This window comes from Hyperolius riggenbachi, chromosome 1, assembly GCF_040937935.1.
Source record: "Hyperolius riggenbachi isolate aHypRig1 chromosome 1, aHypRig1.pri, whole genome shotgun sequence".
NCBI classification, from domain to species: domain Eukaryota; kingdom Metazoa; phylum Chordata; class Amphibia; order Anura; family Hyperoliidae; genus Hyperolius; species Hyperolius riggenbachi.
Window position 1 is genome coordinate 536,908,851 of NC_090646.1, and position 24,852 is coordinate 536,933,702.

General features: G+C 44.6%; 1 protein-coding gene across 3 annotated transcripts in view; it reads left to right on the top strand.

Annotated features, from left to right (window-relative positions):
• Window positions 1-24,174, top strand: part of C1H5orf63 (chromosome 1 C5orf63 homolog) — a 132,267-nt gene extending 108,093 nt beyond the window's left edge. For 2 of the 3 annotated variants that reach the window (XM_068271651.1, XM_068271653.1), the window contains exon 4: window positions 23,683-24,150. In XM_068271651.1, the coding sequence (XP_068127752.1) occupies window positions 23,683-23,859 (177 nt within the window). In that variant the 3' untranslated portion in view covers window positions 23,860-24,150. Of the gene's footprint in view, window positions 1-23,682 lie in introns of all 3 variants that reach the window. The other variant, XM_068271652.1, reaches the window with a different exon arrangement.
• Window positions 24,175-24,852: the final 678 nt, after the last annotated feature.

Below are 24,852 nucleotides of genomic sequence, written 5' to 3' on the forward strand. Positions count from 1 at the left end.
AGTGTCGTCCTGTGTAATACAAGTAACTATGGAAAGATGGATATCATTTTAAAGCTCTCTTTCTCTTCTTTCTGGCGACACCTAAATCGTCGCCCTACGCCTTTTAGTTTTCTCTATTTTCGCGATTGAAATTGCGGCCGCGGCAATTTCAATCTCGAAAATAGCAAAAACTAAAAGGCTTAGGGCGGCGGTTTATATATCATTAGAAAGAGGAGAAAGAGAGCTTTAAAATAATATGCATCTTTCCATAGTTTCTGCACTGCTCGGAGTCCCTTTAAAGGAAAAGGTAAATTTACCCAAAACTAGAAAAGAATGTACGTTACAGATTTATACAAAATGGGAACAAGAAATGGGTTAACAACTTGCAGCAGTGGAGGTTGATCAAGCCTTAAAATTTGTTGCTCCCAATTTCTACAGGTGTCCCAACTTTTCTTGATTACTTACAACCCCCTCTGTCTGCTTAACCCTCCTGGCGGTTCATTTTTTTCTACCAAATAGGCCGAAATCCATTTTTTAAAAAAACATTTTTTTTGTTTCATGTAAAGCTACCAGAGTGAAACACTAAAGCTACATGAAACACCACTAGAGGGCGCATGTGTCCCTTTAGTGCCATCGTCGCCTGCATCAATAGCAAACAGGGGAACGCGTATATAACGCGTTCCCCTGTTTTGCTTCTCCTGTCGCCATGGCGACGATCGGAATGACTTCATGGACGTCAGCCGACGTCCTGACGTCAGACACCTCCAATCCAGCCCATAGCGCTGCCTGGAACTCATTGGTCCGGGCAGTGCTGGGCTCTGGCGCGGGACCCTCTTCCGCCGCTGCATGCGGGCGATTGCCACAGAGCGGCGGTGAACAAGCTGTGCGTGCGACTAGCAAAGTGCTAGCTGCGCGTACAGCACTTTAAATGGGGCAAATCGCCCCACCAGGGGCTGAGATATCCTCCTGCGCGGCATAGCCCGAGCTCAGCTCGGGCTTACCTCCAGGAAGGTTAAAAGTAGTGTTGGAACACACTGTGGTACCATAGCCTTTAAAACATTATTAGAATAGTATTGTACCACAGAAAGTAGTGTGTTGCTATAAAAATTGTGAGAAAAAGGCAAATAACAATGGAAGAGATTTAGACCATCTTGATACTTAAAGTGAACCTCCGGACCAAAAATCGACTCAGCAGCACTGAAAAGGCCTGGTGTTTCTTTAACTGTTTCACAGCATCAGAACTTTGTTTCTCTTATACAAGCCTCATTTTTAGCTGCACAGAAGAAAACTGCCCGGGTTTTTTTCCCCTGATGCTGTGCAAAGCATGATGGGATTTCTGATGTTGTTGTTCTCGTTCTGCTGTTTTGGTGCAATTTTTTTTTTTACATTTTGAATTTGACATTCAGCTGGGAGGGGTTATCAGCTGGGAGGGGTTATCAGGACACAGGACAGTTGGAACTGTGTCTCCTGCTCCCTGTCACCTCCTTTCAACCAAAAAGATGGCTGCCCCCATGACAAAGATGGCAGCCCCCATGAATCACAAATATTTGTCTGTTCTTTTAAAACAGGGTGGGTAAGAGATTATATTACCTATCTATTCTAATTAACATAACTAATGTAACTTGATGACAGTATGTTTGTTTAGGCTGAAGTTCCCCTTTAAAAGCGTAGATCTTTCTTACAGAGAAATTTCAAAAACGTCATGGTGTCTGTGAGTACAGTCTCCTTCATCATAAAAAGGCAACCATAAACTGGGGGCGACCACTGACCAAGAGGTCTAGACTGCAGACCCAAAGGTGCAGTAGCATCAGAAGACAAGTTTCTGAGAGGCAACAGCTTGTGTACTTGGTGGATCCCGGGACAACAGTTTCAGGCACAGCTTAATACAGGGATGTCAAACCGGTCCTTTCGAGGGCTGAGATCCTCACACATTTTTGACACAGTTCAAATTAATTTATGGGTCTGAATCAGGAAAGGTGTGGTCCATCAGGCAGAACACATTCCTCTCTTTCTCAGTCCATCCTAAACACTGGCATGGATCTGACCCTCCAGGCCTGGAGTTCAACTCCTGTGGCTTAATAGTTATGTAGTATCTAGTCTCAGTTTCTACTGTAAAGAGAACACTTCAAGATGCAGGGTTAACAGGTTGAAATGAGGCAAGAAAGCCATTGCTAAGATGTCAGAATAATTAACAGTGGCTTGCCTGGGTCATGACAACCAATGGAAGGTTTTATGGATTGATGAATCAAAAGTTGACATTTTTGTTACATTTGCAGAATTTTATATACTGTTGAGTTGAATGAAAGGATGGTTCCTCAGTGTACAGGAGGAAGTGTGATGGTCTGGGGCTGTTTTGTTGGATTCAGGGTCAGAAACTTGTACAGAGTGAAAGTCCAAGGTATACCATAACTGCCTTAGGAAAAAAACAAGATGGTAAGCTTCTAAACATGGAGTGTCCAGCACAGTCTCAGACATCAACCCCATTTATCTGGTTTTGGATGAACTGGAGAGAAGAGTGAAAGTAAAACTACCTACAAGTGCCACACAATTATGGAAACTTCTGCAACGAGTTAGAAAGAACTTTCTAAGAAATATCTGATTTCCATTGTAGAAAGAATTCCATGAATGTGTTCAGCAGTAATATCTACCAGCCGTTGGGCTTTGATGATTTAAAAGTTTAGAATACATTTTTGATTATACATGGAGTCCATGATTTCTTGTTTAACTTCAAATGTTTATTTATTCTGATCTTTTATTTCAGATTATGATAGACGTTGAACTGCTTGAATTTCAGTAAAATACTGAAAAAAAATGGGTGATCTAAAACTTTTGATCGGTAGTGTATATGCTAAAATACCAGGCTTCACAAAGGATCACCACAGCTCATATTTTGTAATAATACACCGTTGTGGTGCACAGCAAGGCAGTGTGGTACCCGACTATTCACATGTAGGCAGAAGCCTACCTACATGGGTTCACGTATGGCTAGTGCCATGGATGCTTCTTACTTGGCATCTGAACTAGGGGTGCTGCTCTGCAGCATGCTTGGTATTCCCCATATAGATTCCTCCTCCTTGACAGCGATCATAGCATCTGAATGAGGCCCCACATCAGCGTGTGATGTGGGGCAGAGAGAAGAGCAGATTAGTGATGGATTAGTGATGGAAAGCAAGAGGGATACAGGTCAGTGTGGTGGCAGGCAGGGCCGGGCTGAGGCATAGGCTGGAGAGGCTCCAGCCTCAGGGCGCAGTGTAGGAGGGGGCGCACAATTCATTCAGCTGTCATTCCTAATTGTGTTTGAAACAGAAAGAAATAAGAAAAGGAGATACATGGAAGTGACTACAAGCCAGATAACTAGAGATTAAGGTGTTGGGGGCCCTGGGGTGCCTCTTAGTCTAATAGCAATCAGTGTGTGACGGCTGGGGTGGAGGGATGGAGGGCGCACTTTGGTGTCTCAGCCTTGGGTGCTGGAGGACCTTGTCCCGGCTCTGGTGGCAGGTAATCTTCGCCAGAGCTGTCATCTCTGCATGTGTAGCAGAGCCAGATTAAGATCACACAGGGACCCAAGAAGAGCAATAAATGTAGCCCTCCTCCCCAGACATCTTTGTTAAAAGGATGTCTTCCTAGTATATGTAAGCAAATGTCCCCTCAAAATATGTAAACGGATGACCCTCCCAGCGTAGGAAACCAGATGTTCCCAATATAGGTAACCGGATTGCCCACTGTTAGCTGCTCTCCTGCAACGGCCGGGAGCTTGTTAGTGCCCCGTACCAGCACTGTACAGACAACCCCCCCACAGAATGAGATCTGAGCGTGGCCACAGCCACGTTCAGACTCAACATGTTGCGTTCCTCCACTGCCCAGTAACAACACAGTGAGTCAACACTTGACACGCGTGGTGTTACACCGCTGCAATTCGGCTGCATTTAAATTGCACTCGAATTGCACTGGTGGGCAGCAGATGGGAGGCTGAACTCCTCAGAAAAAGCACAGTTCAGCCGCCCGAAAGCTCTTCCTTACTTAAGAACCCGGCAGAACACCATCCCACCATTTACAAAGCTGGTGCAATACAAGTTTGCAGCTTTTTTTTTTTTTTACAAATCCTGCTCGATAAACACAAACCGTTTATTGAGCATTATCTGTACTGAGCAGTATGAGTGTACTCATGTCCATAAGACACTGGAGCAGACCACCTTGAGAACAAGGAGCTGGAGACTCCCCATATTTTCCCTATTCTGATGCAGTCTGAGAGGGGACGGATTTCTGCCCCTCTGTCATGGCCACCATGTCATGGGCTATGTGCGGTGGTACTGCTCAGTTGGCAGAACCCCATGCTGTTCAACTCCGCCATTCTGACTATACAAGCCAGCATGGGAAAGAAGGGTTAAAGAGGGTTGGAAAGGGGTGGGTGGTGGGCTATGTTTTTTTTTTGTTTTTTTTTTACTTTTATAAAAAATGATTAAAAAAATATTGAGTTGAGAAATTATACCTGATGCTGAGAACTCATCCAAGATCTCACTTGAAATTCCCTTTGTAACACTCAAATAGATTTGTTTAACAAGCTATGCAAAAGCTAAAATTGGGCAATCATGGGCAGCGTTAAAGTGGATCCGAGATGAAAAACTAACTATAACAAGTAACTTGTCTATATATCTTATCTAAAGTTTAAAACAGCTTAAATAGAATATGATTATTTCTTCCTGTGATACAATGACAGCAGCCATGTTGTTTGTAAAAATTACACAGAGGCAGGCCTATCTGTATCTTGAGCACTCAGCCTGTGAAAAAAACCCAATCCCCCCTTCTCCTCCCCTCTGCCTCTGAAATCTCTGGCTAGTAATACCTCCCCCTCCTCCTGCCCAGACTGACCTCCCATGAGCGCTTGCTACTGTCTGAAAGTGCCTTCGCTCTCTGAAAACCTGTGGGCGTGGCTTATTTAGTTTATAGGGAATTAGAGTATTAAAACAAAAACAAAAAAGTATTTGGCTTGAGGAATGCCCTATAAACAATAGGAAAGGAACACAATTATGCAATGAGTAAAAGTTCATCTCGGATCCACTTTAAATACAGAACAGAATCTGCCATTAACTTGTTTGTGATGCTGCATAGATAGAAGACTTGCATATAGTGAATGTTTTATTACATAGGCTAGTATTAGGCCTAGAGACTGAATTCTCAGTTAAGAGGTTCTGGCCACTTTGAAGTATCTGAGAAGATTCATGTGAATACAAGCAGGCTCCTGCATGTAAACACAGGTTCACGCTAAAACCACACCAGAATCCCAGTTGTAAAGCCAGTATGGCACAGCCAGCAGTCATACATAAAACACAGACTGCAACATACAGGGTGGTCATGGTAGGCACAGGCTCCTAGTAGAAATGATTGTAATACTAAAGCTTCCAATGTCATCCAGAACACTGTAAATCTCAGCCTAGTACATTACGTGTACAATTTGTCCATATGCAAGCTTTCATTGTCAGAACAAAAAATACACAGGGTGTCTGAGAGTTTGGCAGCTGAAAGCAATGACTAAACCTGGAGGCGTATGGCTTAATATATAGAAAGCCGGAAAAATAATGCAATTTTATAGCTCCTGTTAACCCTTCCCTGGTGTCCAGCAATAGCAAATTCTACAATAAATGTCCTTTTTCCTTAGTAGGATGTTGATTAGACTGAATTGCGGAAGTTGGAAAGGTGAAAAATGGTGTGAAATCACAGACTGAAACTTTATTGGCTCTAACAAACATATTCTGACTTCAGCTTACATTAGTATAGTTATATGTTAACAAAACTATTCAGTTAAACCCTAAGCAAGTTTCTAAAAATAAAAACAATAAAATCAGCTTTATTGGTGAAATAAAACACATCAGAAGCCACAAAAAAGCTGTGCAACCGGAACCAATATAACATATGAATTTTGAGATATGGGCCCATGTGCAATTCATTTTTTCTCCCGAGTTTTCTCCTAGGTGACATTTTCAAACTTCTCAATAAAATGATTTTCACACCACCAGCAAACAAAAAAATACACCAAATCATTTTGTCAGTACTTTTTCACCTACATTTTGGTACTTTTTCCATTGCAAAGTGCTGAAAATGTATTTTAAATCGAAGAAGCAAAATTATCTCCTAGGAGAAAACTCCCTATCAGGACCATCCAAAACTCCATTTTGAAAATACCTTGAAAATAAGGCAATTTTTTTGCATTAAAGAGAATCTGTATTGTTAAAATCGCACAAAAGTAAACATACCAGTGCGTTAGGGGACATCTCCTATTACCCTCTGTCACAATTCCGCTGCTCCCCGTCGCATTAAAAGTGGTGAAAAACAGTTTTAAAAAGTTTGTTTATAAACAAACAAAATGGCCACCAAAACAGGAAGTAGGTTGATGTACAGTATGTCCACACATAGAAAATACATCCATACACAAGCAGGCTGTATACAGCCTTCCTGTTTAATCTCAAGAGATCATTTGTGTGTTTCTTTCCCCCTGCAGCTATCTTCCACTGAAGTGTCAGGCTATTTCTTCCTGCAGAGTGCAGACAGCTCTGCCTGTATGTAATTCCTCAGTATGTGAAAGCCCAGCCAGCTCAGAGGAGGATTTATCCAGCTTGTAAAAGATAATAGAGCAGAGAGAAGCTGCACTAATCTAAATAACACACAGGCAGTGTGCAGAGAGGGTCCTGGAGGGGGGAGATGCATCACAGAACCACAACACTGAAGAACTTGGCAGCCTTCCAGACACAGACTGACAAGTCTGACAAGAGAGAGATAAGTTGATTTATTTCAGAGATGGTGATAGTAGAACGTGCTGCAGTAAGCCAGACCACATTAGAATAGCTTTTGGAACTTGTAGGATGGAAGAAAACCGGATGAAATTTTTGTTACGAAGTCTCTTTAATAATGCAACAATGACACCACATAGCTTCCCGAAAAGTCTAAACAGATCATGAACTGAGTAGGTTTTTTCAAAGCACCACAATGATCAACTGTATTTAACCTAAATCTGTAAAGCATACCTAAACTGACAGGTTATATGGAGGCTGACATATTTACTTTGTTTGAAACAATGCACATTGCCTGACTGTCCTGCTCATCCTCTGCCTCTAGTTCTTTTAGCCAGAGACCAGGAACAAGCATGCAGATCATGCGCCCTGACTGAAGTCTGACTAGGTTATCCACATGCTCGTTTCAGGTGTGTGATTCAGACACTGATGTCTGAAAGATCAGCAGGACTGGTAGACAACTGGTATTGTGCAGAAGGAAATAAATATGGCAGCCACCATATCCCTCACACTTCAGGTTCCCTTTAAGGCAGGGCTGGGCAGAGGCGAGAGAGGCTCCAGCCTCAGTGCACAGCATGGGGAGGGGGCGCAGAATTCACTCAGCTATCATTCCCCTATTGTGTTTGAAGCAGAGAGAAATAAGAAAAGGGGATAAATGGCTGTGCCTGCAAGCCAGATAACTAGAGATTAAAGTGTTGAGGGTCCTGGGGCGCCTCTTAGTCTAATAGCAATCACTGTGTGACGACTGGGTTGGGAGGGATGGAGGGCGCACTTTGGTGTCTCGGCCTTGGGTGCTGGAAGACCTTGTCCTGACACATTTATGACCCTCCTCTGGTTAGGTTCACTTTAAAACTTTTAAAAATGAGTTTTGTGATATTATATATTACGTTTTAGCAGCAAGGAAAAAGGAAGTGGTATCTCTTTCAATTTGCCAGGTGTTCAAAATTACTTGGTGCATTGTGTAAACAAAGAATTGCTTTACGCTCTCACTTTCTCCCAGTGTCTTTATGTTATATATTAGAAACCATCCTCAAATGACACCAGTGCCAAACATTAGTAAGGGGATGAGTCATGCAATGCATGAAGCTGAAATGTACCGGTAGTATCTGCACAGTTAGCTCAGCAGGAGACTGTAATACTTGTGATTTGATAGAGCAGATTATGTTGCGGCCTGTTGTCAGTTCTGTGAGCTGGATACCAAGTGAGAAGTAAATGTATTTCTTGTATTGGAGGCTCGTTCTACTGAATAGAAATGGCTTCCTCATGGCTGATTAGTCAGAGGGTAAAACGCCACTCCGTACATAAAATTTCATTTTAAGGTCGCATAAATATCAGACATGTCAATTGAAATACCAATTCCACCATATATAATTTGGGCAACCAGGTCATATTGTTTGTCGATATTTTATTGAAAATTTCAACAAAGCCATTGCCTACGAATCCATCCTGAACTGCTTACCGTGTGGGGGAATCACCCTCTAAACATTCTCCATGAACTAATGAAAAGCAAGAAATGTAAACATTACACCGCGCCATGACAATAGTGAAGGAACTACGCAGGGGCGGAACTATTAATGGGAAACAGACCGGGGGGGGGGCGCGGGACAGATGTGTGGGGACCCCAACTGCTAACCTAACCTTTTTCTGATACTCCAGATCAGGTGTTTTTGTGGCTACATGTTGTGGGTGTGAAGATCCTGATAGCCACATTTGTTTTATGAGCCTAGTAAGATGGGCCCCATGCTGTGAAGCACACTAAGAAGAGCGACCATTAACGTGAATTGGCGTGAACCCGGCGGCAGCCCCAGGACCGCTCCACGCTGATTTGCATGAACTGCCTTCTATGGGGCTAGCAGGAGAGCGCGCGCACCGATGCACTCTATTCACCGCTGGGAGACTGTTAGACGGCGAAACATACCTGTACAGCGCTGCAATCTAAGGCAGCGCAGTACTGGGGACCGCCGTATGACACGTCTGTCCCCCTGGGAGACACAGAAGCAATCGGCGGTGATAGGCTGAAGCCTATCACAGCCGATCGCTGTGATAGGCTGACAGGGGAGGGAGGGTTGGAAAGAAAAAAAAAAGCATTTTTAACCTTTTCGGGACTGGCCACCTACCCCCCCTTAAGGACCAGGCATTTTGCGCGGGAAGGGGGTGTGCGCGTTTGGGGGGGTCAGGCGGCCGGATCCTGTCTGTGGCTGCCTGGCATTGTGTCCCCCCTTGGTGGCCTGGGCCCCCCCTTCTGCCAGCAGCCTTCACTTACCTTCCAGGCTCCAGCGATGAGCCGCACGAGACCCTCTTCTCCGGCCGGCATCTCCGTTCTGTCTGACGAGCAGTTCCGGGTCGCGGCTCGATGACGTCATCAAGCCGGGACCCGGCGCTGATGTCAGATGAAGCGGAGATGCCGGCCAGAGCGGAGGGGGGCGCCGATCGTCGCTGGAACGGCAGGGAGGTGAGTGGATCCTCTTCTTTCCCCCCCCCTGCCGCCGCAGCTGTCAAACAGATCACTACGATCCGACGGCGATCGTAGTGATCGTGTGATCAGCAGCCATACACGATGGCTGCTGATCACTCGGGGGAGATGTCGGCTGTCATATGACAGCTTAATCTCCCCCTCCGGGTGCGCACGATCGCGTCGGGAGCGGAAATTGCGGGCCGGCGTACATTCTACGCCGCATCAGGCTAGAACAGCCACAAGTGCGGCGTAGAATCTACTGCACGCGGTCCCGAAAAGGTTAATAAAAAATAAGAAAGATATTTACAGAGAGCTCTGTTGGTGGGGAGAAAAGAGGGGCGGGGATCACTTGTGTGCTGAGTTGTGTGGCTCTAAGAAACCGTAACCAAGGATTGAACTTCATCCCAATCAGTAGCTGATACCCCCTTTCCCATGAGAAATCTTTTCCTTTTCTCAAACGGATCATCAGGGGGGTCCAGAGGCGTAGCAATAGGGGGTGCAGAGGTAGCCACTGCATCGGGGCCCTTGGGCCAGAGGGGCCCAGAAGGGCCCTCACTCAACTACAGTATTATCTCTCTATTGGTCCTGTGCTGGTAATAACCACTTCTATAGATACTTTGAATAGTAGTGATCTCTAACAAACTGTTCCCCATCCTCTACTTGCACCTCTGACACTGTGGTTGTCCTTGGCAGGTTTTGGTGCGCCGTATCAATTGTTATGTATAGAGTGCTTGGGGGGCCCCATTGTAAAACTTGCATCGGGGGCCGGGGCCCACAGCTCTTTAGCTACGTTACTGGGGGGTCTGTATGGCTGATATTGTGTTGAAACCCCTCCCACAGTGTGATGTCAGGACCATGGTGCTGGTATCCCACTGTGGGAGCCTTGTTGCATTGTGGGAAATAACAGCTGTTTCCAACTGCCAAAAAAGCAAGCAGCAGCTACTTCCACTGACATCACCTGCCAGCAGTAAAAATGTCACCATGTGATAAATCAGAATGTAAATCAGGGAGAGGAAAGATTTTACAGTGGGCAAACACTGACTAAATCATTTATACGTAATTATTGTAAAAATGAAGCACTTTTGTTCATTACGTTATTGTCACTGGAGTTTTTTTCTTTTAATGACAACTGCAGTGAGAAGAATATGGAGGCTGCCATATTTATTTCCTCTTAGGGCTCGTTTCCACTGTAGCGGTGCGGAATCGCCTGGATTCCACTGCTGAAGAAAACATGCGGCTGCGTTTCCCCATGCGAATTTACCCGCGATTTCGCATGCGATTTCGTATGGCAAGGAGCCAGGCGAAATTAACCATGTCACTGCCTGTGTAAAGTTCCATTGCCTTTCATGCGAAATCGCATGCGAAATCGCGGGGAAATGACAAAGCCGCATGCGATTTCCCTATTGAATGCATTAGCGGCGATTCGCCCACATTCCTGCCGCACGCGAAATCTGACGACCCTGTTGTGCAGATTTTTCCCGCACTGAAAAAAGCCGCCGCACACGTGGAAACAGCCCCATCCACTAACATTGAGTATGCGAATCCGATTCGCTATAGTGGAAATGAGCCCTTAAACAATACCAGTTGCCTGGCGGCCCTGCTGATCTATTTGGCTGCAGTAGTATCTAAAGCACACACCTGAAACAAGAATGCAGCTAATCCAGTTATATCTGACAATAATGTCAGAAACACCTGATCTGCTGCATGCTTGTTCAGGGTCTAGGACTAAAAGTATTACAGGCAGAGGATCACAGGACAGCAAGGGAACTGGTATTGCTTATAAGGAAACAAATATGGCAGCCTCCATGCCCCTCTCGCTTCAGTTGTCCTTTAAGGACCCCCATTAAAGTTTTGCTGGGTGGCCCCATGATTTATCGTTACACCGCTGGAATTACAAAACATGGGGCTTTAACCCTTTCAGTGTTCCAAGTTAAAGCTTTTGTGTTTTTTTTAGGACTCCCATAAATTGTGATAAATATTTTTTCCCCATGAAAGTTATCATGCTGTGGCTAAAGGATACCCGAAGTGACATGTGACATGATGAGATAGACATCGGTATGTACAGTGCCTAGCACACAAATAACTATGCTGTGTTCCTTTTTTTTTCTTTCTCTGCCTAAAAGAGTTAAATATCAGTTATGTAAGTGGCTGACTCAGTCCTGACAGGAAGTGACTACAGTGTGACCCTCACTGATAAGAAATTCAACTATAAAACACTTTCCTAGCAGAAAATGGCTTCTGAGAGCAAAAAAGAGGTGAAAAAGGGAATTTCTTATCAGTGAGGGTCACACTGTAGTCACTTCCTGTCTGAGTCAGGACTGAGTCAGCCACTTACACACCTGATGTTTAACTCTTTCAGGCATAGAAAGAAAAAAAATGAACACAGCACTGTATCTCATCATGTCACGTCACCTCAGGTATCCTTTAATACTTTAGAGCAGAGAGAACGCTCTGAGTTTAGTTCCACTTTAAAAGGTGTCCTTATTTTATCACATGTGAATTTTTTATTTGTGTTTGTTCAAATTACACTTTTGATTACAAAAGTAAATTGTGAAAGATATTTGTTACTTTCTATTACCTTTAACGTTAAAGAGACACTTAAGCCAGAAAAACAAAATGAGTTTTACTCACCTGGGGCTTCTACCAGCCCCCTGCAGCAGTCCTGTGCCCTCGCAGCCACTCACTAATCCTCTGGTCCCCCGCTGCCAGCTAGTTTCGTTTTTGCCGACAGGCACGTCAGGACTGGCCACGTGTAGCTTTTTCTGCATTCCCTACTGTAATTAGCACAATTGCGGGCCACAAAAATACTTGTTGCCGCATTACGAACGCATAGATATGCAGCAACGCGTATTGTTGTACGTGTCGCGGCCCGCAATAGCGCTAATTTCAGTCGGGAATGCGGAAAAAGCTACGCGTGGCCAGTCGTGACGGGCCTGTTGGCAAAAACGAAACTAGCTGGCAGCGGGGGACCAGAGGATTAGTGAATGGCTGCGAGGGCACAGGACTGCTGCAGGGGGTTGGTAGAAGCCCCAGGGGAGCAAAACTCATTTTTTTTCTGACTTAAAGCAGTAGGACCAGCCATACTATGCCAGGGAAAAAAAACACATATATAAGATAAATACTTGATCTACTTACATAACACATGTATTATACTGTCCACGTTTTGATTTCAGTGAATGTTATATAGTAAATTACGAGAATTCTGATCCTGGTGGGGGCCATGTCTTTTGCCCACAGTTAAGGCTAACTCGTGATGTCATTTCTACCCTTTACATTTTTTCTTGTCTCCTCCAATCGCTGAGTCACCTCAGCCTTGCTTGTAAACACAAGTGAGTAGGGGATTAGGTTTCAGATAAGAAGCTGGCAGGGAAATAAAGGGAAGAGGAGGAATAGATTATAGATAAAAAGAACCCCCAGCATGCAATTCTTTGGCACCGACTACTAAAGAGCCAGTGCTCCTTAAGTATGTGATAACTCCAAACCATAACAGCAGAAACAGTTTTCAAAGTTTTGAATACAGGATTAGCATCTTTATCACTTAATACACTCAGACCAGTTGCTGTTGAAATTTGATTTTTATGGTGACGATACCGCTTTAAGGTTCACTTTAAATACTGTTGATAAGAAGTTCAAATATGTGTTTTCTAAAATATTTTGAAAATGTAAAACAATTCTGGAGAGTGGCCTTCCTTCTACAAGTGTTTATAGTTAATCCAATTGACATTCTTGCTTTGTTATATTGTGTATTCCAGACCTCTAATCATAACAGGCACAATTTCCATTGGTTTATTATGAATATGAATCATTTTTTAGGTAATGCACTAATAAAAAAAATGAAGGAACTAGCGGCTAACCCATGATTCATAGTGTTTCAGGTACAATTAGCGCTGGCTGTGGGATGGCTTGTGTGATTTCAGTGTGTGGGTCGGAATAGTTTGACCTATAATGATGTGCTCCTCTCCCTTTTTCATTCTTTGAAAGAGAAATTAAATATTTAACAAGGCTGAGGCTCTTATTTACAGACAGTTATGTTCTTGCAATACACAGTGGTACACAGCAGAGTACACACAAAGCTTTCACATATCACTTTGCATACAGATAGTATGACTTTTGAGTAAGGCTGCCTAATAGTTTCTAGTTTGGTCTGCAGTAAGATGTAATGGATAATATGATGCAAGACTCGACAGTGGCTGGGAAAATGAATTCTCTACACATAACGTAATTGTATAAGCATCACATTTAACCACTTGCCGACCGCGCACTCATAACGCGCGTCGGCAAAGTGGCAGCTGCAGGACCAGCGACACAGTATTGCGTCGCCAGCTGCAGGCTGATTAATCAGGAAGCAGCCGCTCGTGCGAGCGGCTGCTTCCTGTCAATTCACGGCGGGGGGCTCCGTGAATAGCCTGCGGGCCGCCGATGGCGGCTCGCAGGCTAAATGTAAACACAAGCGGAAATAATCCGCTTTGTTTACATTTGTACGGCGCTGCTGCGCAGCAGCGCCGTAAGGCAGATCGGCGATCCCCGGCCAATCAGCGGCCGGGGATCGCCGCCATGTGACAGGGGACGTCCCGTCACTGGCTGCACAGGACGGATAGCGTCCTGTGCAGCCCGGATCTCCAGGGGGGGCCAGGTAGGAGAGGGAGGGGGAGGATTTCGCCGCGGAGGGGGGCTTTGAGGTGCCCCCCCCGCAACACCCGCAGGCAGGAGCGATCAGACCCCCCCAGCACATCATCCCCCTAGTGGGGAAAAAAGGGGGGCGATCTGGTCGCTCTGCCTGCACGCTGATCTGTGCTGGGGGCTGGAGAGCCCACCCAGCACAGATCAGCAACAACAGCGCTGGTCGTTAAGGGGGGGTAAAGGGTGGGTCCTCAAGTGGTTAAAGGAAACTTGAAGTGAAAAGAATATGGAGTCTGACATTTTATTTCATTTTAAACAATGCAAGTTGCCTAAAGGTGGCCACTAATGATACAATCTTTTTCATCCAATTTTACCAAATCTATGTAGTATAAGAGTAAATTGAGTGAATATATGAAATGGATAATTTAGGCAGTTACCTTATATTACATAGAAATAGTAAGATTGAATGAAAAAGATTGGATCGTTAGTGGCCAGCTTTATACTGGTAGTTTAAACTGCGGCACCAATACAGGATAAGATTTGTTAAAAGCCTTTTGAAAGAGGAGGCAGTTGTGGACTTACTGCCTCAAAGTAAACACACATTCTGCATATAAATGTATTGAATTACTCCACAGTGCAACGCATTTCGCAGGGTCAATCCTGCTTCCTCAGGCAGTAACTGGAGCAAACTCTTTTGTTTAGGTCAGGAAGCCAAGCGCCTCTGTGTGGCCTCAACACAGACCTTGTGTAGCAATGGGAACCCTCTGGAGTCTGGCCTTTGCCCATATACACAGTTAAAGGGAGGCAATTATAGGCATAGTATCCACCATATGGGGACAGTATACTGCTCTCATCCACTGTGTGTACTGACTGTACTTTGCCAATTTCTGCATTAACCACTTGCCGACCAGGGCTGTATTGGCTTATCTGTGCTGCGTGGGCTCTCCAGCCCGCAGCACAGATCAGTATTATGCCAGGGCGATCAGACTTCCCCCCTTTTTTCCCCACTAGGGGGATGTCCTGCCGGGGGGGGTCTGATCGCCGCCGGCCATCTGCGTTTTGCGGGGGGGGGGGGGCTCCTCAAAGCCCCCCTCCGCAGCCATTTCCGCCCTCTGCCTCCTTACCTCCCTCCCTCTCTCCGTAATGCGCAGGACAGAGTTCCGTCCTGCGCATTGAAGGATAGGCTTCCGCCTATCAGATGCCGGCAATCCCCGGCCAATCAGAGGCTGGGGATCGCCGATCTGCCTTACGGCGCTGCTGCGCAGCAGCGCCGTATGATGTAAACAGCGGGGATTTCTTCCCCGCGTGTTTACATTTTGCCGGCGAGCCGCAATCGGCGGCTCCCCGGCTGTTCACGGAGACACCCTCTGTGAACTGACATGGAAAGGCCGCTCGATCCCATGGTAACCCGCAGACGACCAGTTTACGCCGATCGGCGTTAGCTGGTCGTCAAGAGGTTAAAGTCAGTTCAGAGAGAGTGGCTATAAAGTTTCTCTATATTGTTGACAACAGCAGAGTGATAACGCGGTACATGTTATAGTGGCCATAAAATGCCAGTGGTTTAACAGCCTTTAAAATGTCCATGTGAATTCAGCCTGAGGCAGATATAATAGTGTTTGGAAATATGAATACATCTATAAAGAACTCTTATTTTCTGTCTCTGTGGCACAGTTTATCAGTAAGTCCTCATTTGTCAACAATGATACTTCACTCTGAGACAACAAGTGCTGCCAAATTAAGCTAAAATGTTATTTGACAAATCTATTTGTAATACATTAGTTATGAAAAAGCGAGTCCCTTGAAGTTAGTGAGTTGAATAATTCTTCCGGCATGATTTCTGCTGCAGGAGAAATTATGACGAAGTAGAAGTTACACATGACCACAAGACTGATTTATACGTTTCTGATTGTCAACTCACAACCAGCTTAACCAGCCTGGCGTTCTATTAAGATCGCCAGGCTGGCGAACGGACGTTTTTTTTTATAAAAAAAAAAAACTATTGCATGCAGCCAACTGAAAGAGAGTAAGTAAAATAAATAGTTTAATGCCATACAAAAAAAAGTTGAAGGGAAGAGGGAAAGATAAAACAAAACAAAACGCAGGAACTTTACAAACTCTTTCATTCTTTTTACATTCAACGCAACATACTATTCGTCTTCATTTCCAATACCTGTATACACTCACATTCACATTCACACCTACATATACACACACATTCACACATACATATACAGACACACTGTAACGATTGTGGAATTCTCTCCGTGATCAGCGCACAAGACGTGCGCTGACACTGCAGAAATCCTCCACAAGCGTATAATTTGAGGGAAACCAGCAAAAGGTGCAATGCACCTGTAGAGGGAAATTCCTGTCGGCAGGTGGAGCTGTGGAGTGCAGAGGAACAGCTCCTCTGCCCTACCATAGACGCCAGACAGGAATTGTACGAAGGGAAGAAACACAGGGCAAGATAGCCCTGAAAGAGAGAGATCAAAGTGACAGAGGGTATGTGTGTCCACCAATCTAGTCGCCACCCAGCGATGATGAACACACAACCATGAAGAACAGGTGAAAAGGCAATCGCCAGAGATGGCGATTGCAAACAGCGACACAAGACTGGATAAGCACAGATGAGGAATGTATGTATGTCCACCAATCTAGCCGCCACCCTGTGACGGCGGACACACAACGGAGGAAACCAAGTGAGAACGCAATCGCAAGAGAAGCGATTGCGAAGAGATTGAGCAAAGGGACAGATTGTATGTGTGTGCACCAAACTAGTCGCCAAACCGCGACGATGCATACACAACAGCAGATATGAAGTAGGAACGCAATCGCGGGAGAGGCGATTGCCAGAGGTGACACAAGGCTACAGCAAGGCAGAGCACGAGAGTAGCAAAGGCACAGCAAATCATACAATGAGAAGATAAGGAAAATAACAAACGCTAGCTAAATGCGAACACCGCACTCATTCGCAACAGTGCACGCGTTTATGCGCGGTCTCCGTGTGTTAAGCACAACAGAGACAAGCACGCCTAACTAACCACCGACAGACAAACATGAAACAGAGGACGCGAGCGCTTGCTTAACGGTTACCTCACCGAGCCTCCAGCAAGCGTTCGTAGCAGACAAGACAGATACATGAAAACCGGAATAAGTGAGAGAGACGGATCCACAGCACTAGCGCAAGGCGAGTGCGATCCAGGCAAGACAGATTAGATGAGATAGCTGGTAGCAACCAAGAACAAAGGTCAGAACGACCTTACACACACACACACACACACACACACACACACACACACACACACACACACACACACACACACACACACACACACACGTTTGAATTCAGGTGATCTGGGTAAGCAAAATATATAGTTTAATACCATACAAAAAAAAGTTGAAGGGAAGAGGGAAAGATAAAACAAAACAAAACGCAATAACTTTACAAACTCTATCATACTTTTTATATTCAACGCGACATACCATTCGTCTTCATTCCCAATACCTGTATACACACACAGACGCACAGACAGACGCACAGACAGAGGCACAGACAGACACACACACTCACACACAGACACACGTTTGAATTCAGGTTATCTGGGTTTCCAAATAAGGTAACCCGGATTCAAACACCTACACATGCACACACTCCGTTGCAAGGAATAAACCTGACTTCCATGTGTTGAAATTCTGAAAATCTCTGAGAGCCTTTCTTTTTTTTAATAATACTATTATTTTTTTCCTATCCAGGCTAAAACAGGAGGCAAAAGTAATACAGGATCATGTGATCATGCCAAGGGCATCACAAGCTGATAAAGCAATCACATGATAATGTGCTGTTCTCTATGACTGTTTTGTATGATTGTTTTGTAATATGTGGTTCTATCTATAAGCAGAGTGATTCTACCATTTTTCTGTGTTGCATTGCCTATCGATTTGCTTCAGCCGTTAAATATATAAAATGCTACCATATCAGCTCAGCTCACAAACACCTAGCAAGAAGAAAGCTTGTTCAAAAATAGCTAAAAATGGGGGAATATCATCCTCTGGTAACCAAGTGCTGACTGAAAATCAACCCCTTGAGTGGGAGAGGCTTGTGGTCAATGCTAAGTGTAGGTTCCTGCGTAGTGGAAATTGATAGACTCTGACGTTAAAACAAGGCGAAGCTCTTCTAGCAGAAATGAAAAGACCGCCATCATGAAAATTGTGAAATATAAAGTACAGTGAAACCTTGGTTTGTGAGTATAATTCGTTCCGGAAACATGCTTGTAATCCAAAGCATTCTTATAGCAAAGCAAATTTTCCCATAACAATTAATGGAAACCCAGGTAATTTGTTCCACAATCTAAAAACAGTTGTAGTATAATAGTTTAAAATAAAAATGTGAACAAGACTATATAGCAGTATATCGTAGTATATCTACGTACCTCGCTGCGATCGCCGCTGTGCGAACCCCCGCACGTGTGCTTGTCACCGCCTGTTAAAAGACTGATCGGTGAATGGGGTCATCAAAGTGCTTGTGATCAATGATCACCAGCATCAGTGAGAAATGAAAGTAAAACAACACACAAAGCTTTTCCTGTACTGTTCACAGTACACAGGGATATTTAGTGGGGGACATCTAGTGGGCAAATAGTAAAGTTACACCTACATATATAGAATTATATAAAAATAGATAAAATCACCCATTTATTAACCCCTTAGCTCCCTTATAATTACTAAAATAATAAAAAAAAAGAAATGCATAAATAGTTAATATAGGGACTCAACTTTTTTAATATGTAGGTCATGAGGGTATATTACAGTACTGTTGTTTTTGCAAATAAGAGCTTGTAATTAGTGACAAATGCAAAACTGAAAAAATATACCTTAGTTTCCAAATAAAATATTATCGTCATACATTGTACTATGGACATATTTTAACTGCTTGACGACCGTGTCACGCCGATGGGCATGGCCACGGCAGCAGCCCCAGGAAAGCCTAACGCAGATCGGTGTAAAGTCCTTGGGGCTCGCAGTGCAGGAGATCGCGCACAGGCTGCACGTGCATCTCCTGTTTGGGGGCGGAGCTCCGCCCCTCCTTCAGTCTCCGAGCAGCCATCGCCACTCGGGAGACTGTTAGACGGCAAAACCGCCGTCTAATTACATTGTACAGCGCTGCAATCTGCAGCAGCGCTGTACTGGGGACAGCCGTGTGACACGGCTGTCCCCTTGGGGGACAAGAGAGCGATCGGCTCTTATAGGCAGAAGCCTATGACAGCCGATCGCCATGATTGGCCGGCTGTCGGGAGGGAGGGAGGAAAGATATTTAAAGAAACACGCCTTTTTTATTTAAAAAAATGATATTTGTACAAAAAAAATAAAATAAACATGGGGGGAGCGATCAGACCCCACCAACAGAGAGCTCTGTTGGTGGGGAGAAAAGGGGGGGGGGGATCACTTGTGTGCTGTGTTGGCCTTAAAGCTGCAGTGGCATATTTTACTAAAAATGGCCTGGTCACTAGGGGGGTTTAGCACTGCGGTCCTCAAGAGGTTAAACGTTGTAATAGCCGTAAACAAATGGACAAATTAAATGTGTGGGTTTTATCCATAGTAGCACATTTTATTCTAAAACAATAATAGCTGAAAACTGAAAATGATAAATGGAAATAATGAATGTTTCCATTTTTTTTTCTAATTATTCCTGTTAAAATGCATTTAGAATAAACTAATTCTTAGCAAAATGTACCATCCAAAGAAAGCCTTATTTGTGGCGGAAAAAAAACCCGAGATGTAGATCATTTTGCTGTGATAAGTGGTGATAAAGTTATCGGCGAATGAATGGGAGAAGCGCTGAAAGGTGAAAATTGCTCTGGTCCATAAGGGGAAAAACCTCTTAGTGGTGAACTGGTTAATGTAGTGCAGCACTCTAAAAGCACTTTATCACCTTGTGCAGCACACATTTGGCATACAAATTAAAAATTGCATTCCACATCTTTTTCATCCCTTTTAAATCAGATTCTTTAGTCTTTTTCTTTCTTAGGTGAATATTTGGCAGCTTTACATTTTCATGTGGTCATTAGATTTTCTGGATCCTCTTTTTTGGTCAGCAGTTACATTAGTGAGAGTGTTGAAAAGCAGACGCAAGCTTTGAGCTTGAAAAGCAAGCAGCATTTAGCACAAGTAGGAAGCGGGAAAATAATAAAAGCAGCAACTTGAAAATGTAACAGAACAGCAGAGCTACAGCTTGAAGCCTGTGCTAGCAAATTCAATAGTATATGTTCATCCATAGAAAACATGAAATATCTAACGCTCATTCTTCCCAAAACTAGAAGAAAAAAAGCGTTTGAGACGAGCAGCGTTTGAAGCCTCTGACCTGCACAGCCCTATTGAGAAGCATTGATTCTTAGGGGAGATGCTGCTATAGATACTCATAGACTCAAATCAGTTTCCGTGGCAGCACCATCCATAACCACCATATAACAGCCAATGCTTCAAACAGCCCCCTGTACTCCACTGCAAGTTAGTAGGTACGACGAGACAGATAACATTTATATTGCGATCAGGGATGTGCTCACGAATAATCACGAGTGCTTACTCATGATTCAAATGAACCTTAATTGCTGCAGCTGAGCGACTGGATTACAAGGGGTTATTTACCCATAATTCTGCCGCCCACCCTGCGTTCCAAACAGCTTGCACGCATCCTGTTGGTCGCATTGCAAGCCTCACCACGGCGCACTTACGGCTTGAAGGAGGAAGTGTGCCGTGGTGAGGCTTGCAACGCAACCAATCGGATGCGTGCAAACTGTTTGTAACGCAGGGCGGACGGCAGAATTATGGGTAAATAACCCCTTGTAATTCAGCTGCGGCAATTAAAGGGACACTTAAGTCAAACAATAAAAATGAGTTTTACTCACCTGGGGCTTCCAATAGCCCCCTGCAGCTGTCCAGTGCCTTCGCCGTCTCCCTCCGATCCTCCTGGCCCCGCCGGCAGCCACTTCCTGTTTCGGTGACAGGAGCTGACAGGCTGGGGACGCGAGTGATTATTCGTGTTCCCAGACACATTAGCACCCTCTATGCTGCTATATGGTATATGATATATGCTATAGTAGCATAGATGGCGCTATTGTGGCCAGGAACGCGAAGAATCACTCGCGTCCCCAGCCTGTCAGCTCCTGTCACCGAAACAGGAAGTGGCTGCCGGCGGGGCCAGGAGCATCGGAGGGAGACGGCGAGGGCACTGGACAGTTGCAGGGGGCTATTGGAAGCCCCAGGTGAGTAAAACTCATTTTTTTTTGTTTGACTTAAGTGTCCCTTTAAGGCTCATTTGAATCACGAGCAAGCACTCGTGATTACTCATGAGCACATCAAGGCGCTTGCGCTGCAGCCACTAGGGCGTGCTCTATAGGCAGTAGCAGTGTTAGGGAGTCTAGCCCAAGGACTCCTTGCTGAATAGATGCAGCTTACTGAACAGGAAGAACTGAAATTTGAACCCAGGTCCCCTGTGTCACTCTGTATAAGTAAATGTACTTAGAAATAGTTCAGATATGATCCATATATATTGCTCCCAATTAATAATGCTGTAACGAATGTGGAATTATCTCCGTGGTCAGCGCACAGAAGGCGCGCTGACACTGCAGAAATCCTCCACAAGCGTATAATTTGACAGAACCCAGCTATGGTGCTATGCACAAGTAGAGGGAAATTCCCACCGGCAGATGGAGCTGTGGAGTGAAGACGAACACAGCCTCTGCACTGCCACAGATGCCAGATGGGAATTGTATGAGTTGAAGCAATGCAGGGCAAAATAGCCCCCCAAAAAAAGAGAGCACAGAGACAGAATGTATGTGTGTCCACCAATCTAGTCGCCACCCGGCGTCGGTGAACACACAACAGCGGAAACAAAGCGGGAACGCAATTGCAAGAATGGCGATTGCCAATAGTGACACAAGACTAAGTAAGACAGAGCACAAAGGTAGCAAGAAAGACACAGCAAATACCAATGATCAGAACATCAAGGAAAATAACAAACGCTAGCTAAACGCGAACACCGCACTCATTCACAACAGCAAAAGCGTTTAAGACACGATCACCGCGCGTTAGGCGCTCAGTGACAAGCGTGCCACCCTAACTAACTAAAGTAACACAAAAATGAAAAGAGAATGCGAACGCTTTCTAAACGGTTCCTTTACCGAGCCTACAGCAAGCGTTCGTACCAGGCAAGACAGACAGAAGGAGTAACCACTAGCAACCGCAGCTCTGGCCTACACTCCCAGACAGAGTACAGAAGGAACTACCGCCGCTACCACTAGGGCGGATGCGATCCAGACAAGACAGACAGAAGGAGCAACTAGTAGCAACCGCTGCTCTGGCTTGCACCCCAAAGACAGTACGATTTCTTGTCGACCGCCATTGGCGACAAGACAATCGCGACAGACAAGACAGAATAGGCAGTACAAATTAAACACAAACCTGACTGCACTAAATAGAAGTGCAAGGAGCACTCCCCAAGAATTAACTACACTAAGATAGCAATGGCTGACACTCCAGGTGAGTTTGCAGGAACAAACCTCTATGACCAGCAAGGAATTCTGGGAGCAAAAGGTATTTATACTGCAAGCCATCAAGGAAAGGAGCTAAGCAATTTGCATGACAAGTGTATGCAAAATTCCTCACCAGCAGAGCAACTCTGAAACTTGCAAAGTGAAGACAGGTCTCTTTTCCAGAGACCTGCAGCACTCAGACTTACAAAATGGTCAAAAAGCTGTCTGTCTGTGCAGACAGCAGAGCGGATCATTACAAATGCAGTTATAATGTATCCATGGTTTAGTTCCCTTAAAGAGATGTTAAGACCCCTGTCTTCCTATCCTATCTAACAAAAGCTGCGAAACCTGTGTCCATGATCTACGTCCGTCTCAGGCAGTGAGTGCGCTGGTGCCATGCGTGCGTTTTCATTCCAACAATCTATATACTGTGTACATGCTCTGGAAAGGCCACAAAGGTTCTGGCCTTGGGCATGGAAAAGGGGAAGCTGGATATGGAAGAGAAGTCTGCAAGTATAAAAGGGATTCCCTTATAGAAGAGGAGCGATAGTGCTGAAAGCAGATGTCCATGAATGAGAAGGAATACTGTACATGGATGTTACACAGAAGAGGGGGCTGAACATGAAATGAACTGAGGGGGGTGTTGTTGCAAATGGATAAGGAGCAGCAAGAAAGATGGTCTAGGGGTGGAAAAAGTATAAATCCAGCCTTGATGTCTCTCACTAGATGTAATACTTGTGCATTCTTATGTGAACATTTCACTTGCATGATTTATAGATTAGGTCTAATGATTGTTCTGTGCTATCCTTTCTCTTGTGTTTCCTGAGTACGTGGAGTAATATGCAGAGAGCATTGATTAGCCCTCACTACAGATTAGTGATGTATGAGTACCCCTTTAATCACAGATCAGTAAAACAAAAGTGTCTTAAAATCTGCTTTTCTTAAGCCGGGAGCACCTATATGACATCATAAGACATAGCAGGTAATTATATCTTGCTATTCGAAGAGGACGCGTTGAATGTATAATATAGACTGGAGGTCCTCTTTCATGATTGGATGATCACTGGGAAACTCTGTCAGTTGCCACAAGCAGTTGTCTCTTGTTTGCGGTAAGCTGAACTGCAGTATGGGTAAATGAGTCTACAAGGGCATCTACTGACCTACAAGATGGAGGCACAGGAGTGCAGTGGCCATATAACCATATAACCAGATTTTGCCTTTTAGGAGGGAAGAGGACACCTAAACAGGTGCCCTGCATATATTCACTGTGCATGTGTGAGATTTTTACTCTGTATTCATTTTCCATTTGTTTTAGTTTGTTTTAGAACAAGTGGATATCACTCTCCCAGAAAACAAAGCGTGGTATGACCGATACAAATACGACATTCCTGTGTTCCACCTCAATGGACAGTTTCTCATGATGCACAGAGTAAACCTCAAGAAACTGGAGATGTTACTCAGTAAACTGGAGCAGCAAGATGGAGAAAATTAATGCTATGTACACACTTTCTTACTAACCTCCCCCCAATAAAAAAGATAGATTGATTTAGGTGACAGTTTACAGTCGATCAAGATATAGATGCTACACTATTTTATGGAAGATGATGACAAGCCTCTTCGCACTGCGAACTGCAGAAGACAGATTGTAGCAGTTGCACTGGATTGCTGAATTGCTGAAGGGGAGTAATCGGAAGACAACTAGACAACTACACGCCTGAGATTTTCTTCCGAAACAGTCATATACAACTGATTTTGTGTAATAAAAATGCCTGTATGTAGCATACTCTGCTGCAGCATTGTCATGTTCAACCATCTGTATGCCTGTTCTGTAAGAGATTTGCAACTGCAGTAACCAAAACAATCTGGGCATTGCAGTATATATTTATTTATAATGGGCATTGCAGTAGATAGATAGATATCATGCTTTTGCGTATAGTTTGTGTGGATATATGCATTGTGTTTGTAAACTGTCCCGACCTGCAGTATTTTTCCAGACCTGATCCTAAATGGACTGGATACCGAACACAGAAGCATTCAATAGTAATGGACAGTAGCCGTTCACTCAGGCTACGGTAGCTGTACAGGGCTTCTTGTGTCTTCTCAACACCTGCCACTCCCCATGGAGTTTCTACATAACATACATGGGAAATAGCTTTGTATTGGAAGCCATGGGATTTCTGAAGTGGCAATACATAACTACAGCTACAGGTTTCCTGGATCTTCTGTGGTGTATACGACTGACTCCCCAGCACACTTGTGGAACTACCCGCCTGTTTTTAATTAGTGTATTTTTGCTCCATAAGATGCACCTGACCATAAGACACACCTAGGTGTAAATGAGGAAAACCAGATAAAAAAATATTCAAACCTGGTGTGTCTTCAGTGTACAGGGGTGTCTTTTGGAGCGTCACAACAGGGCCGTCGTCACGTCCCCCACAAAGCTGCCCTACCCTCAAGGTAATAGTCGGCTATGTCAGAGCTCCTG